This window comes from Canis lupus, chromosome 10, assembly GCF_048164855.1.
Source record: "Canis lupus baileyi chromosome 10, mCanLup2.hap1, whole genome shotgun sequence".
NCBI classification, from domain to species: Eukaryota; Metazoa; Chordata; class Mammalia; order Carnivora; family Canidae; genus Canis; species Canis lupus.
In genome coordinates, this window is record NC_132847.1 from 27,234,854 (window position 1) to 27,251,741 (window position 16,888).

The window sequence follows — 16,888 nt, forward strand, 5'->3', positions numbered from 1 at the left end:
TTGCTTTAGGAAACTTCTTGTGAGAAATTCTCTACAGTGCCGAGGGATTGGAAAAGCATGGCTTCCCTGAGTGATTGCTTTGTTTTCCTTTTATTTTTTTGTTCAAATATTTTATTTATTTATTTGACAGAGAGCACAAGCAGGGGGAGCAGCAGAGGGAGAGGGAGAAGCAGACTCCTTGCTGGGCAGTCTTAAGTGGAGACCGACGTGGGACTCCATCTCAGGACCTAGGGTCGTGACCTGAGCCGAAGGCAGACACTTAACCAAGTGACCGCCCAGGCACCATGCTTTATTTTCCTTTTAGACAGTGGGAGGGGCGACTGGTTGGCTCAGCGGGTGGAGCATGTGACTCTTGATCTCTAGGTTGTGAGTTTGAGTCCCAAGTTGGGGGTAGAGTTTAATTAAAAAAACAAACAAAAAAAAAAAGATGTAGGTCAGCCCCGATGGCCCAGCAGTTTTATGCTGCCTTCGGCCCATGTGCTCCTAGAGACCTGAGATCGGGTCCCACTGTCCGGCTCCCTGTGTGGGGCCTGCTTCTCCCTCTGCCTGTGTCTCTGCCTCTCTCTCTCTCTCTCTCTCTCTCTCTCTCTCTGTCATGAATGAATAAATAAAATATTTTTTTAAAAAAAAGATGTAGACTGTGGGACTTATGCAGGTGACCTCCCATTTTCAAATTGGCCTTTAGGAAGCTGAGAGCCAGAAACATGGCTCAGTTGTATAGCTGTGTAGATACTTAGGGCCAGCTTACTTTTCAGTTTTATACCTCAGTAGTGACTTCCTGTTGTAGTTTGCTTGGTCTTGATTCTTTGAATTTATATTTTATCATTTTATTGCATGAAATGTTTCTCAAAAGCCAACTAAAATTCAATGAACATGAATAAACACTCTAGCCCTTCTATGACCAGCTATATTTTAGGTCCTGGGTATATCTATTCTAAGTACTAATAACCTATTTGTTTATGTCTTGCTCTTTATGCTACATGTGAAACATGTTCAGAAGTCACAATGTATATGGAGAAGCCAAACCTAAACATTGTATTTAATAGAAAAAATGTAATTTAATTTAATATGAATCACTTCCAAAAACTTCTTACATTGTCTGCTTTAACCATATCTCAAGTGAATGTCTCTTGTTGGAGAAAGCAAAGCCTTGATGATGATAGCATTATGCCTCCTAACATGTATGAGATCACTCCTGGCAGGAGTCATTTTAAAAATCCACAGGCTGGACTGGGAGGACAGCTTCCTCCCCCCCCCCCCCCCCGCCCCAGTGTTTATCCTTTTGAATTTTGTACCACATGCATATATCACCTATTCAAAAAAAATTTTCAGAGAAGTTCACATTTTCAGTAGAAGTGTAAAAGATTCCTCTCCATCCTATTAGACTATGAGCTCCTTGAGACCAGGAAATGTACTAGATTTCTCTTGGTATTTCTGAACGTAGTCCAGTGCTTTATACATAGTAAGCCCCCAGCTGGTGTGTGTAGATGTAAATTAGAAACCTAGAGTTACAAATTTCAATAGGATCATGGCTAAAAATTGCTAACTGTAGATGTGCCCCCTTAACTCTGCTAATCCTTTTCACAGTGAAGCTGAGCTCAGCTTCCTTGCTCTGAAGTAACATTGATTTTTATTGAAATTCATTAAAAGAACTTAAAAATAAGTTGTTAGAATTTTTCCTAGTCACAATTTATGTTTGTTAAATTATTACACTGTGGGCTTTTTCCAGATGTGACCTCCAAACTCCTTTTTATCTCTTTTTGCAGATCTTTGTAGAATTTGATGGCTGTAACTGGAAGCAACACTCCTGGGTTAAAGTTCATGCTGAAGAAGTTATTGTGCTGCTACTGGAAGGGTCTCTGGTATGGGCACCGCGGAAGGACCCAGTCCTTGTCCAGGGCACTCGAGTCTCAATCGCACAGTGGCCAGCCCTGGTGAGTGGCTTATTGGCTAGGAACATATTTGGGTTTTGCTCCTATGCTATAACTGTAACTATGGTGTTTATCCAAAGCTGAACTCTTTAGAATTCCCACAACTCCATGCTTGTCCCTAACATTTTTTTATTCTGAGGTTACTAAAGCAAAAGTTTGGAGATCTTTTCTCCTTTGTTCTAAAACTTTATTTTATTGAAGTATAGTTAACATACAATGTTTATATTAGTTTTAGGTGTACAATACAGTGATTCAACAATTCTATACATTATTCAATGCTCATTGTGATAAATATACTCTTAATTCTCTTTATTTCATTCCTGCCCCCACCTGTCTCCCCTCTGTTCTCTGTATTAAAGAGTCTAGTTTTTTCTTTCTTTTTTCGTTGTTCATTTTGTTTCTTAAATTCTACATATGTGTGAAATTATATGGTATTTGTTTCTCTTTGTCTGACTTCAATTAGCATTATACCCACTGAGTCCATTCATGCTATTCCAAATGGCAAGATCTTATTCTTTTTTTATGGATGAGTAATATTCCATTTTGTTTGTGTGTCTCTGTGTATATGTGTTCTTTATCCATTTATCTGTCGATAGACACTTAGATTGCTACTGTATCTTGCCTATTGTAAATAACACTGCAAGAAACATTAGAATATATGTATCTTTTCAAATTAGTGTTTATGTTTTCTTTGGGTAAATACCTAGTAGTGGAATTCTTGGATTATTTGGTATTGTATTTTTAATTTTTTGAGAATCTTCCATACTGTTTCCACAGTGGCTACACCAATTTATGTTCCCACTAACAAGTCAGGAGAGTGCCTTTTTCTCCACATCCTCACCAACACTTGTCATTTTTGGTCCTTTCGATCCTATCCTTCTGACTGGTGTGAAGTGGTATCTCATTGTGATTTTGACCTGCATTTCCCTAATGAGGAGTGATGTTGAGCATCTTCTCATGTGTCTGTTGACCATCTGCAAGTCTTCTTTGGAAAAATGTCTGTTCAGGTTTTCTGCCCCTGTTTAATTTGGGCTTTCTTTTTTTTTTTCTTTTTTTTTTTTTTTTTGGTGTTATGTAATTTGAATATTACCCCTTACTGTATATATCATCTCCCATAGTTGCCATGTCATTTTGTTGATGATTTCCTTTGCTCTGCAAAGATTTTTTATTTTGATGTAGTCCTGATAGTTTATTTTTGCTTTTGATTTCCCTTCCCTGAGGAGACCTATCAAAAAAAAAATGTTTCTAGGGACACTTGGGTGGCCCATCGGTTGAGTGTCTGCCTTTGGCTCAGGGTATGATCCTGGAACCCCCGGATTGAGTCCTGCATCAGGCTTCTTGCAGGAAACCTGCTTCTCCCTTCTGCCTGTGTCTCTGCTTCTCTCTGTGTGTCTTTCATGAATAAATGAATAAAATTTCTAAAAAAAAAAAAGGAAAGAGAAAAATGTTTCTGTGGCCGATGTCCACAAAATTATTGCATGTTTTCTGTTTCTTTCTTTCTTTTTTTTTTTTTTTTTGGTTTCAGGTCTTAACATTTAGGTGTTTAGTCCATTTTGAGTTTATTTTTGTATTGATATGAGAGAGATGTCCAGTTTTATTATTTTGCACATAGTTTTCCCAATATTATTTGTTGGAGAGACTGTCTTTTCCTCATTATATAGTCTTGTATCCTTTGTCAGAGATTAATTCACCATAAATATAAGCTATAAGCATGAGTTTACTTCTGGGCTCTTGATTCTGTTCAGTTGATCTTTGTGTCTACTTTTGTGCCCATTGTGAAACTTTTTATATTTTAGATAACATTTGATACTTCTGATACTTATGTTTCTAAAGAATTTTTTCACCTTTAGTGTGTTCTCATAGTAAGGTTATGAAACAATTTAATCCCTAACATCATTTCTTTCCCTAAGAACTGTTTATTTTTTCCCAGTTAGGTAGAATTGACATACAACATTGCACAAGTTTGTGAACAACATAATAATTTGATATACATATATATTGTAAAATCATTGCTACGGTAAGATTAGTTAATATATCCGCTGGTTCACATAGTTGATATTCTCTATATGTGTGGTCAAAACTTTTAAGATTTACTTTCTGAGCAACTCTCAAGTATATGTTATTATTAACTTTAGTCACCATGCTGTACACATTAGGCTTCCTAGAACTTATATGCAGCCTTTGACCGCCTTCACTCATTTCATATTCCCCCATCCCATGGGAATTGTCAGTCTTCTCTGTATCTATGCGTTTTTGTTTTTTTTTTTAGCTTCTATTTGTAAACAGAATCATACCTTATTTGTCGTTCTCTGTCCGATGTATTCACTTAGTGTAATGCCTGCAAGTTTCATCCATGTTGTTGTAACGTGTGGGCTTTCCTCCTTTTTTATGGCTGAGTAATACTCCAGTGTGTGGACACATGCACACACCACATCATTTTCCCTATCCATTCATCCATCACTGGATTCTTCTTGTTTCCATGTCTTGGCTATTGTGCATAATGATGCAATGTGGGGGGTGTAGATAATCTTTTGAGATGGTAATTTCATTTTCTTCAGATATACACCCAGAAGTGGGATTGCTACATCATATGGTAGTTCTGTTTTTAATTTTTTAAGGATCCTCCATGGTGTTTTCCATAGTGGCTGCACCAATTTACATTTCCTTCAACTGTGCACAAGGATTCCTTTTTCTCTGCATCCTTGGCAGCCCTTGTTATTTTTTGTCTTTGATGATAGTCCCTCTAACAGGTATGAAGTGATGTCTCCTTGTGGATTTATTTGCGTTTCCTAATGATTAGTAAGGTTCAGGCCCTCCTCCCTCCACTTTTTGAGAGAGAGAGCGAGAGAGAGAGAGCCCACATGGAAGTGGATAGGATGCCAAGGAAGAGGGAGAGAGAATCTCAAGCTGGCTCCATGCTCAGCATGGAGTCCAATGCAGTGCTCAGTCTTATGACCCTCAGATCATGACCTGAGCTAAAATCAGGAGTTGGACACTTAGCTGACTAAGCCACCCAAGTGCCCCTGTTCAGCCTCTTTTTGTGTACCTATTGGCTATTTGTATATTTTCTTTGCAAAAACCTCTATCTGGGTGATTTGCCCGTTTTTAAATAAGTTATTTGTTTTTTTTTTGCTTTTGAATTGTATGAGTTCCTTATATATTAGATATTAACCCCTTACCTAATATATGATTTGCAAATATTTTCTCCCATTCCTTATATTGCCTTTTCATTTTTTTGGTCATTTCTTTTGCTGTGTGTAAGGTTTTTAGTTTAATATAGTCTCATTTATTTTTGCTTTTGTTGTTTGTACTTGATTTTTTTAATTATTAAGTTTTATTTTCTGAAGTGACAAAACAGTGCTCTAAGTTTATTTTATTTATTTATTCATAGACACACAGAGAGAGGGAGAGGGAGAGGGAGAGGCAGGCTCCATGCAGGAAGCCCGATGTGGGACTGGATCCCAGGTCTCCAGAATCACACCCCAGGCTGCAGGCGGCGCCAAACCGCTGCACCACTGGGGCTGCCCACAGTGCTCTAAGTTTAATTCTGAGTTTACATCCTATTAGCAAAGTAAAGACATAAATGGTTACTTTTTTTTTTTTTTTTTTAAGATTTTATTTACTTATTCATGAGAGACACAGAGAGAGAGAGAGAGAGGCAGAGATGCAAGCAGAGGGAGAAGTAGGCTCCATACAGGGAGCCCAACATGAGACTCGATCCCAGGTCTCCAGGATCAGGCCCTGGGCTGAAGGTGGCACTAAACCACTAAGCCACCCGGGGCTGCCCCATAAACGGTTACTTTAAAAAAAAAAAAAAAAATCTAATTCTCCTATGGCTAACCAGATTAAATAAATATTCAAAACAAATATTTTTTTACCTAATATTTTTTTACCTATTGATTATACAAAACATCATTTACTCTAATACTGTCTTTTTGTTTGTTTTTAAGGCCATTTCCAATTGAACTTTTTGAAGAAGTTCAAATGGACACGCGCCCCTGGGTGACTTTTGAAGGCTGTTTATGAAACAGCAATATGAATTTACCCATGAACATTTATACCACTGGTTATTTTACAAATCTCACAAAGATTTTAGGAGTTCTAGAGATGATACTGGTGTCTTTTTTTTTTTTTTTTTAAAGATTTTATTTATTTATTCATGAGAGACACAGAGAGGAAGAGAGGCAGAGACACAGGCAGAAGGAGAAGCAGACTCCTTGCAGGGAGCCTGATGTGGGACTCCATCCCAGGTCCCCAGGATCATGCCCTGGGTGAAGGCGGCGCTAAACCGCTGAGCCACCCGGGCTGCCAGGTGTAAGTCTTTATTCTGGGAATTCACTGTAATTTAGCTCTCTCAAAGCCTGACAAGATTAGTCAGATCCCTAGAGGGATTAAGGAATTTCTTATTTTTTGTGTCCTTTTTAGCTGTAAATAAGAGTATTAAGTGGACTTTCTTTCTGCTCTGGTTTCCTTCCTATGAGTTTTTGTGGGGGAGATGGTGGGTTGGGAATGTTTTTAGGGACTTAGACTTTATATTTACTGGGGTAAAATATATTTATAGTAGATATTTTCTGTGAAGCTGAGATGTGGTTGAATTGTTACTTATTTTCTTTACCAATTTTTTTTTTTTTTTTAAGATTTTATTTATTTATTCAGGGCTGAAGGCGGTGCTAAACCACTGAGCCACCCGGGCTGCCCATCTTTTCCAAGTTCTAATCAATTTCTGTCCTTTCTGTTTCACAGACTTTCACTCCCCTAGTAGATAAACTTGGTTTGGGTTCTGTGGTTCCAGTGGAATACCTTCTGGATCGAGAGCTTCGTTTCCTGTCAGATGCTAATGGATTACATCTGTTTCAGGTACTTGACATTTGCTCTAGTCCTAAGCTGCTCTCCTTGCTAATTTCTTTGTTAATTACAAATATGTTCCCTCTTTTCTTTTAGCATTGAAAGAAGTACTTCCTCCTAATAATTCCCTGTGCCTTTTAAAGTTTCTCTGCTACCCTGAAAGTTCATTCACTGGCTGAATGGCTTGTTTGTTTTCCTACACACCCTACCCTATCCTGAAACCACTTAAGACTTAAGACCACAATTCTGAGGATCTCTTCAGAAGGTGGCTTCCCAGAGATGGCTGCTTGTGTAACTTAAAGGGGCCTATACTTAGGTCAGTGGCAGAGAGACTGGGAGTTTGGGCTGATTCCAAGCAGCATTAAATATTAAAAAGCTTAGATTTATCTCTACTTAGAAAGAAAAGGGGTATGTTAGTAGTTTAAACAAACTAGCTTCCAAGTTAGAGTTTCAGAATTTATGGATGGTAATATTTATTTTTCACTTGTAAGGTTTACTGTCCAAAGGTTAAAAATTAGGAGACTTCTAAGAGTTTTGTTGTCTTATCAAAGCAGCCAAGAACATTATTTCCTAAACTCTGTTGTGTGAAATATTAATGACGATTTCTTTGTTGATACGTCTTCCTCCCTCTTTAGGCCTCACTCCCTCTCACCACCCGTGCTTTATTCATCTTGGCAGTTCTAGTACTTCTATGAATAGGCATTTGGTAAAAGTCAAATAAATACCAAAATATGCCAAAAAAATTTACATGTAATAAAATATTCTGTGGTCAGATATGTATGAGAAACACTGACCCTAAACAGTTTTTTTCCCCATGTCTCTTCAGAGCCTTTAATATACTACTGTGTATAGAAAGATACAGTAGGCGTGCCTGGGTGGCTCAGTTAGTTAAGCTTCTGCCTTTGGCTCAGGTCTTGATCTCAGGGTCCTGGGATCAAGCTCTGCACTGGGCTCCCTGCTCTGTGGGAAGCCTGCTTCTCCCTCTCCCTCTGCCTGTTGCTTTCCCTGCATCTGCTCTCCCCCTCTCTCTGTCAAATAAAATCTTAAAAAAAAAAAAAAAAAAGATAGAGTATATATTATTTCCTAAACCTAATTGATCGTAGCATCGTTATTTTTTGCAAAATATCTCATGAGACTAGGGTTCTACAGAACATTCTTTGGCCATGCTGGCATAGTTCCTCGAGGATATGATTTTTCTAATCTGGTTAGATATTATTGCTATTCATTTTATATTTGGTTGTTTTCTTCTTTTATCTTTACCAGATGGGAACAGATAGCCAAAACCAGATTCTTCTGGAACACACTGCACTGAGAGATACAGTTAATGCTTTGATCAGTGACCAGAAGCTACAAGAGATATTCAGCCGAGGTAAGAACAGTTAGTCTTCTATCCCTGAATCCTGAATCACGTATGTGATCAGTGTTGAAAGTAATAGAATGGAGAAGACACTATGCAACTCTAAACATTTGTGTTTCTTTTTTGTGGGGAGAGTCAAGTGTATCTCCACTTAGCTAGATCTAGAATAGTTTGGAAAAATAAGATCTCACTCAAACCACTATTTCCTCTTTAAATTACATTTCAAAATATCCAATTTTGTTGTGAGTTTTTTTTTTTTTCTCGTTTCTTAAATATTTATTAAGGACAAACCTGGAGGAGCACCTGGGTGGTTCAGTGGTTGAGTGTCTGCCTTTGACTCAGGTCATGATCCCAGAGTCCTGGGATCAAGTCCTGCATCAGGCTCCCCACAGGGAGCCTGCTTCTCTCTCTGCCTGTGTCTCTGCCTCTCTGTGTGTGTCTCTCATGAATAAATAAATAAAATCTTTTAAAAATAAATAAATAAATAATAAAAGCAGAAAGAATGAAAACAAAAGGGATGCCTAGGCGGCTCAGTGGTTGAACATCTGCCTTTTGCTCAGGTCATGATCCCAGGATCCTGGGATCAAGTGCTGTGTTGGGTTCCCCGCAGGGAGCTTCCTTCTCACTCTGCCTTGTGTCTCTGCCTCTCTCTGTGTGTGTGTCTCTCATATAGAAATAAGTAAAAATCTTTAAAAACAAAACAAAACAAGGAAACCTGGGTGGCTCAGTGGTTTAGCACTGCCTTCAGCCCGGGGCATGATCCTGGAGACCCAGGATCGAGTCCCAGCCACATCAGGCTCCCTGCATGGAGCCTGCTTCTCCCTCTGCCTGTGTCTCTGCCTCTCTCTCTCTCTCTCTCTCTCTCTGTCTCTAATGAATAAATAAAAATCTTTAAAAAATAAATAAATAAATAAATAAACAACAAAAGAATTATTAGCTTTTTCCAGTTCAAATACAGATTTTGCCAAGATTCCACAAAAAGAATAAACCTTGTGGTGCACACCTACTCCTCTTCCTTTCTGAGCCTCTTAAATCGTGATTTTCAGTGAAATAGGGTCTTTGGTTGTCTTTTCTCAAGCTGTGTCTGAATGAGTAAAGGTAGGAAAACTGGCTAACTGAGGAAAGGAGACTATCAGGATAAAGTGATGTTTAATAATCAAGGAAAGATATGGAGGCATAAAGAATGTGAGGGAAAAAATTATAGCAGAGAGAAGAAAATTGAGTGGACAGAATGAAAGGTGGAGGTATACGGGAGTATGTATAGAAAAATTGAGGAAACTTATAGTTCTAAGATAATAAATAATTTAAATCAGTAATGATTTAGCTATATATTCTCAAATATATGAGATATGCAGAAGAGAGAAGCTATCCTTATTGGAAGGCCTGTTGATATTGTAGAGTGACATTATCTGCTGATAAAGTAATATCTTTAAGACTCTTTGTTCCTCGGAAGACAGGTGCTATATTTGTTCAGACTATTATTAGTGCAAGGGCTGGAAAATTGAACTCTTCACCTACTGTTACTGAAAGTCAGCAGAATGTAAATGGTTATCTATCATTCCTATGGTCACTTAACAAAATAGTATAGTCAACTTACTGGCCTCTCATTTTTTTATATGTATATGTCAGATCAAATGTATCTGGTAGGTTTTCTTAGTAACTATAGTTGTTGCTTGTAAGGTTTCTTTCTCTTCCTAATATTACTTTTGGAATTAGATTAAAAGAAGGTGAAATCAGATCTGGGAGATGGTAAGACATCTCCAAATAAACAAGAATTTACAAAGATTACTAGGAAAAACTGTTTTGTTTTTAAATTGCTGAGTATGATAAATCTGAAATTGCTTATTTATATTTAACTCCATATAAGAGAACTGAAAGTGCTAAATATTTACACCATATAGTTTTCTTTATGCTTTTAGAAAGTCATGAACTATAGCTTAGCCAAGCATACACAGTACTGACTGATCTCTCCTTTAGGTCCCTACAGTGTTCAAGGTCACAGGGTCAAAGTATACCAGCCAGAGGGGGAAGAAAGTTGGCTCTATGGTGTTGTTAGCCATCAAGACTCCATCACCCGCCTTATGGAGGTCTCTGTAACTGAGGTGAGGTTTTGGCTTATTTCCTCTAAAAGATTCATTCATCCCCTTACAGAGGGCAGTGTAGAGGAAGGGAGCACTTGACTGTGTATACAAATTTGAGTTCTGTCTCACTCTTTCACTTAATGACTGTATGACCTGGAGAAAGGCTGTTAAGTTTTCCTAACCTCATTGTTCTCATCTGTAAATTAACAGATAATTGGGTACTCCCCTAACCCCACCTCAGCACTGCTTTGGGGAACTAAGATAATATATTGGAAAGTGCTTTGAAATCTGTTAAACATTAATGTTAAAATGTGAAGTGGTATCATCCTTCTTTTATCATATCCATAAACGTTAGTAGTTTAAAATCTAGGCAGTGAGTATTTGCTTCTGTAATACTTAACCACTCCCCTTTAGATGCTGAAAAAAAATGAATCCTTTCTAATGAAGTAAATAAAAATAAAACAGCATCTAGAGCTACCTGGAGAATTGTCTAGGAAAAAGTAACAGATGAGTGTTTTGAGGCAAACAGAAATGTACTTGTGCTGTCCTTGGTTTCAGATTTGGCCTTAACAGTCACATGTAGTATAAGCATAAATGATTTTATTTACTTAATTTCTTATTGTGTTTTCAAAAATATTGCTATTTATCTTCATTTTAAAAAGAAATACATTAAGTAGATGTTAGAAGTCACCCCTCTCCCCAGGCAAAATCACTCCCTTCAGTGGTAACTACCATTAATAGATTGGTATGTATTCCATATTCTTTCAAATACAGTGTGTCTGTTGTAATATTTACATGTTATCTATTTATGTGATAAGTATATGAGCCATGCTTTATTAACAAAAGGGATTATACAATACATATAGTTCTGTAATTTACCTTTTTTGCTTAGCTGTAGGTTATCAACATATTTCTATGTAAATATATGTAGAAATTTGCCTCATCCTTTTAAAATAGCTGTGTGGGGATTCCTGGGTGGCGCAGTGGTTTGGCGCCTGCCTTTGGCCCAGGGCGCGATCTTGGAGACCCGGGATCGAATCCCACGTCGGGCTCCTGGTGCATGGAGCCTGCTTCTCCCTCTGCCTATGTCTCTGCCTCTCTCTCTCTCTCTCTCTCTGTGACTATCATAAATAAATAAATACATAAATAAATACATAAATAAATACATAAATAAAATTAAAAAAAAAATAAAATAGCTGTGTGTTTTTCCACTAAATGAGTATTTCATAACTAATCTAAAATTGATGGACATTTAAATCACTGCCTGTATTTTCAGTAATACAAATAATGCTACAGTGAATAACCTTGAACATATTGTTGTACGGTACTTCACATTATTAATCGGAATAAATTTCTAGGTATATAATTGCTAGATCAAAGGATATGGATGTTAAATCTGGCAGGGTGTCGAATCAGCTGATCCCAGTGGTTTTATGGTTTATTAGTAGAGTGGTTCTTTTAATGATTTTTGGTTCTGTAAGTTTTTACCTTCTGGTATGTACAGAATAGGAAGATTTTAGAGATGCAGAATTTGAAATTAATGTCCCTAAAAGAGACATTTGGGGGGCACCTGGGTGGCTCAGTTGGTTGGGTGTCTGCCTTTGGCTTAGATTGTGGTCTCAGGGTCCTGGGATCGAGCCCTACGTGGGGTGGGGCTCCCTTCTCCGTGGGGAGCATGCTTCTCCTTCTCCCTCTGCTGTACTCCTCTGCTTGTGCATTCTCTTTCTGTCGAATAAATAAATAAAATCGTTAAAGAAAAAGAGAGAGAGACATTTGGGCATTGAACTCAATTCTTTCGTTAATTTAACAAATATTTGAGTGCTTATTGAATTCCTGACCTTGTTTTGGATGTTATTCTGGCAGTGGGTAAGATCGTAGAGAACCCTGCTTTCATGGAGCTTTCATTATATTGGAGTAGAAACAAAGAGATAGGAACGCCTGGGTGGCTCAGTGGTTGAGCATCTGCCTTTGGCTCAGGTCGTGATCCCAGGATCCGGGATCAAGTTCCACATTGGGCTCTTTGCATGGAGCCTGCTTCTCCCTCTGCCTCTCTCTCTCTCTCTCTCTTTCTGTGTCTCTCATGAATAAATAAATACAGTCTTTTAAAAAAAAAAAAAAAAAAAAAAACAAGAAAAAAGAAAGAGGTAATTGCATGGATTAGAAAAATATATAATTATGTCCTTGGACAAGGCTTAAATCTTTCTTTTTCGTCTCCCCTTTTTCATATTTTCTGCTATCCTCCTACTCTAGAGTGGTGAAATCAAGTCCGTAGATCCCAGACTGATCCATGTGATGCTGATGGATAATTCAACTACTCAGAGCGAGGTACAGTAATTGACTGAGTCTCTGTGCCGACTAATAAGCTTTCTTTATCATGTTAATGCAGATTCTTCATATGTGTGTTATCCATGGATGCCCTTTGGGTTTCCATTCTGGTCATTGTACATCACTTTCTCTCTCCACAGTCTTGTCTAGTTAAGGGAATATAGTCTAAAGAAGGAAGTATAGTCTGAGCAAACTCATCTAATTATGACTGTATTGCCTAACCATTTAAAAAAATCTATGGCCTAACTATTTCTCCTTACATTGTTTCAGGACAGGTATATTTCGTATATTTGAAAGATAGAGTACTCAGTTAAAGCTGTAACAAGCAGTGGTAATATTTATAACCTACCCAGTTGTAGGAAATGGAGAAGCTGCATCCTCTTTTTCTTTCCATTAGATAGTAGTGAGCTCCAAGGAGTCCGATATTTGGTATCCCAAGAAGAATCAAATCAAATAGGTGCTTAAGTCAGTGCTCAGCACACAGTGGATTACTCCATAATTACTGTGAATCATGCCAGCTCTTGGTTCATTCAGAATTATCATAACCCCCAAAAAGATAGTAAACTAGTACCTGAACCAGTCAAGGAATCCTGTGTGAATTTCCTTCACTAAGACATTGACTATGATAGTCCTCTAGCCACATGTTCCTCATAATCTCTTAGCATCTCTGTAATACTGCTGTCTTGGCTACTCCTGCTAAGTATTATAGTTCTTCTCATCTTTATCCAGTCATTCTTGACTTGATAAAATAAGATGAAATTAGGGGGAAAAAAAATCAGGGTTAAATTTAATAGCTCTTTACCACATATTGCCACAAGTGGGATAAGTCTGTGGACTGTTTACATGACTGAAAATACCTTTTACTTTTGATAGTGTGTTGGGCCCCTTTTTAGTTCGTTCGTTCTTTCTTTCTTTCTTTCTTTCTTTCTTTCTTTCTTTCTTTCATTACCTCTTACATGCAATACACTATTTAGATGGTCAGACGTAACTGGAGAGTACTGGTCTCCATGCCTTATGCTGTCTGTTCACATGTGAGGAGCTCACTATAAGTAGGACATAAATATAAGTTATTGCTCAGGGAGGTTGCTATGAGCCAAGATCAGCAACTTCACTGGATGCATTAAAGATTAGAACTGTGGTTTTCAGCAGTAGATTACCAAAAGTATGAGGGAAACAGAAGGGAATCTTGAAGTGTTAAGAGCTGTAGAAGGAAATCAAGGGAGAAAAGATGGAAATAAAAAAGAGCAAAAAAGAGAGAGAATAGAGAAACTAAAAAAGAGAGAGAATAGAGAAACCAGAACTGGCCAAAAGAAATATAAAATTTGAAAAAGTTCCAATTTTAATAGGTATAGTAATGGTTATGACAGAAATGATCTATGTAAAGAAGCTATAAATATTCAAGGGCAATAAGATTAGTTTAATGAAGTTGGTAAATATTAATGGCTAAATAACTGTGTGTCACTAGCTTATTGCCACCCCAACACATGTTACCTGAGTAAAACTATCTGAAAGTTACCTGAATAAAGCTTAAAAAAAAAAAAAAACACATTGCTTCATGATAGGATATGATTCTGAGAATATTCTAGATAAAATTTCTTGCAGCACAAAGATTGCTTGAGAGAATGGTAGCTGAGTTCTAAGTGCCCTTCCCCTTGCCCTTGTCAGGGAAGGAATTTATTTAGAGATAGAATTGTGTCTTCTAATCTTCTATCTTTTAAGGTTGCTTGGCCTCTCAAGTAAGACACAAGTCAGATTTCATGAGATAGGCTGAAATTATTGGAAGAGCTAAGGGATTTAGCTGTTTGGTCTATGGTAGCCTGCTATGGTAGCCTGCCTTTTTTGCATTCCTTTATCTAATACCTTCAAAGAAGTTCTAGAGATTGTTTGTGTATTTATAGTGCCCATAAGAATAATCCAGACCTGTCTGTATTGGACTCACTTTTCCTTTGGTCACGGACTCAACAAATGTTGGTCTTCCTAATGTTGTCACCAGTTTTTTTAGTGACATCTGAAAAGAGGAGATTTTATATTTCAATACTTGAAATGCTATTTTCAGTCCAACAAGAAGAAAAATATGAAATACAGCAGATTTTTTTTTCCATCAAGGGGCAAATGAGCTCCTAGCCTACCAGTAACAGTCTTCTTTTGTAAAAGAAATTCTAAATTTTTCAAACCCTCAAAAAAGTCCATTTGAGGAAGCCTTTTATTTAAGGAAAGGTTTGCCAAGTGAGTTAATCTCTCATAATCATTATCTTGTATATGTGTATAAATTGAGTCACAGGAAGGTTGGAGCTTTCTGACTAAGGGGATATCTTAGAGCTGGTGTCGGAATGTAGCAGTCTGCCTGCTTTGTCTGCTTCTAGAGATGGGAAAGAACTAATGGTGTATGGTTTTCACAGGATGGAAGGTTCCTTATAATAAATCTTTTTTGAATTTTGTTTTGTAGGGGGGTACGTTAAAAGCAGTAAAATCTTCCAAAGGAAAGAAGAAGAGAGAGAGCATAGAGGGGAAAGATGGCCGGAGGAGGAAAAGTGCTTCGGACTCTGGGTGTGACCCTGCATCAAAGAAATTAAAAGGAGACAGGGGTGAAGTAGACAGTAATGGGAGCGATGGAGGTGAGGCAAGCCGAGGGCCCTGGAAAGGAGGGAATGCCAGTGGAGAGCCAGGGCTGGATCAGAGAGCCAAGCAGCCACCGACTACATTTGTTCCCCAGATTAACCGCAACATTCGCTTTGCCACTTACACCAAAGAAAACGGCAGGACTCTGGTGGTGCAGGATGAGCCTGTAGGTGGGGACACACCTGTACCTTTCACTCCATATTCTACAGCCACAGGTCAAACACCTTTGGCCCCAGAGGTGGGTGGAGCCGAAAACAAAGAGGCAGGAAAAACACTGGAACAAGTTGGCCAGGGCATAGTGGCTTCAGCAGCTGTGGTCACTACCGCCAGCTCCACCCCAACCACGGTGAGGATCTCAGACACTGGCCTTGCAGCAGGGACTGGGCCGGAAAAACAGAAAGGCAGCCGATTACAGGCCCCAGGAGAGGTGAGTTGTTTCAGGGGCAGATTTGCAAGATTTGGGTTCATTCTTTTAATGTTAACACATTAAAAAGCATCTAAAATGCCACAGGGAGGGAGTATTTCTGAGATGTGCTTAAATTGTACGAATACTCCTTTACTACTCATTGGGCAAATGTGTATATTTTAATAACTTTGTTAGCTCTTAAAAGTCACCTGAACAATTGCATTAATCAAAAACTGATTATAAAACCCAATTTAATGAGATGCTCAAATAGATCTGATGGGGAATCTTTTTAATTCAATTATCTATTTAGTTCACATAATGGTTGAGCCTCCACCTGGCCTATGAGAGGCAAGGTTAATGAATTACAGTGTTGGTAACAGTGAACACTATAATTAAGGCTTTGTGAAAGCGACTATTACCATCCCCTGTTTTCAGTTCATCTTTTTCTAGGATATTTTCCTTTGAGGCTGGGCTTCTTCCCATGATATAATATGGCTATGAAAGTTTTGCCTTTTTTTTTTTCCTAACTTACTCTTTAAGCCTTACCTGGAAAATCTGATGGAATTAATCACAGTAGTATCCAGCTCACTATGTTCTTTATATGATAAACATGTTTGTTGCTGAAATAGAACTTCTGTTAAATACAAGTTAACATCATGTTGGCTCTCCAGTCAAATTTAAAACAATATCAAAATCATTTCTTACAGTCTTTTCACTCTTACTTTGGTCACCGAAGAATGATTTGTGATGCTAGTCATTTTTTTTTTCAGACTGGCTGTTTCCTCAAGTTGGAATATGAAATACAAAGACAAAATACTAAATGATTTTTTAAATTATGTATAGGAAACTACTGTGTGCTAAGTACTGTATATTATAAACAAAGAATTGAAATCCCTATTTGAAGGAGCTCACATCTTAAGATGGAATCATTTTAGGTATAACAGTGCCAGGTAAAGCATGGCATATGCATTTCATCTGAGTTCTTCTAGCAGATGCAATTTGTGAATCCTAAGTGTGCAGAGATGGGGAGGGAGGTGAAAGGTCCAGGCAGAAGAGAAGACCTATAAATGTGAATTTCACACTATTCACAGTTTGTCCTCTGTGAGTTGACCAGCATTCCCAAGAGAACTAGATGAGGGTCTTATGTGGATTTCCTCTGTCAACGTATTGCTCAAATTAATTAAAATCCCCTCCATGTCAAAGACGGTATAGATGTAAAGGGGGATTTACAAAGTAGACTAAGTTTTATATGCTACAAGAGGAAGCCCACTGAATGGTATTATTCTTGGGGTAGCAATGCTGGATAGAGGAAATATGGTTTCAA

General features: G+C 37.9%; 1 protein-coding gene across 3 annotated transcripts in view; it reads left to right on the top strand.

Annotated features, from left to right (window-relative positions):
- The window catches only part of KDM3B (lysine demethylase 3B), a 76,561-nt gene that overhangs the window by 19,348 nt on the left and 40,325 nt on the right, over nt 1-16,888 (top strand). For all 3 annotated transcript variants that reach the window (XR_012037914.1, XM_072841187.1, XM_072841186.1), the window contains exons 2-7: nt 1,767-1,934; nt 6,675-6,788; nt 8,040-8,145; nt 10,111-10,235; nt 12,465-12,539; nt 14,986-15,585. Coding sequence is in view for 2 of the 3 variants with exons in the window: in XM_072841187.1 (XP_072697288.1) it covers nt 1,767-1,934; nt 6,675-6,788; nt 8,040-8,145; nt 10,111-10,235; nt 12,465-12,539; nt 14,986-15,585 (1,188 nt within the window). In the remaining variant the exon portion in view is untranslated. The remainder of the gene's footprint in view (nt 1-1,766; nt 1,935-6,674; nt 6,789-8,039; nt 8,146-10,110; nt 10,236-12,464; nt 12,540-14,985; nt 15,586-16,888) is intronic.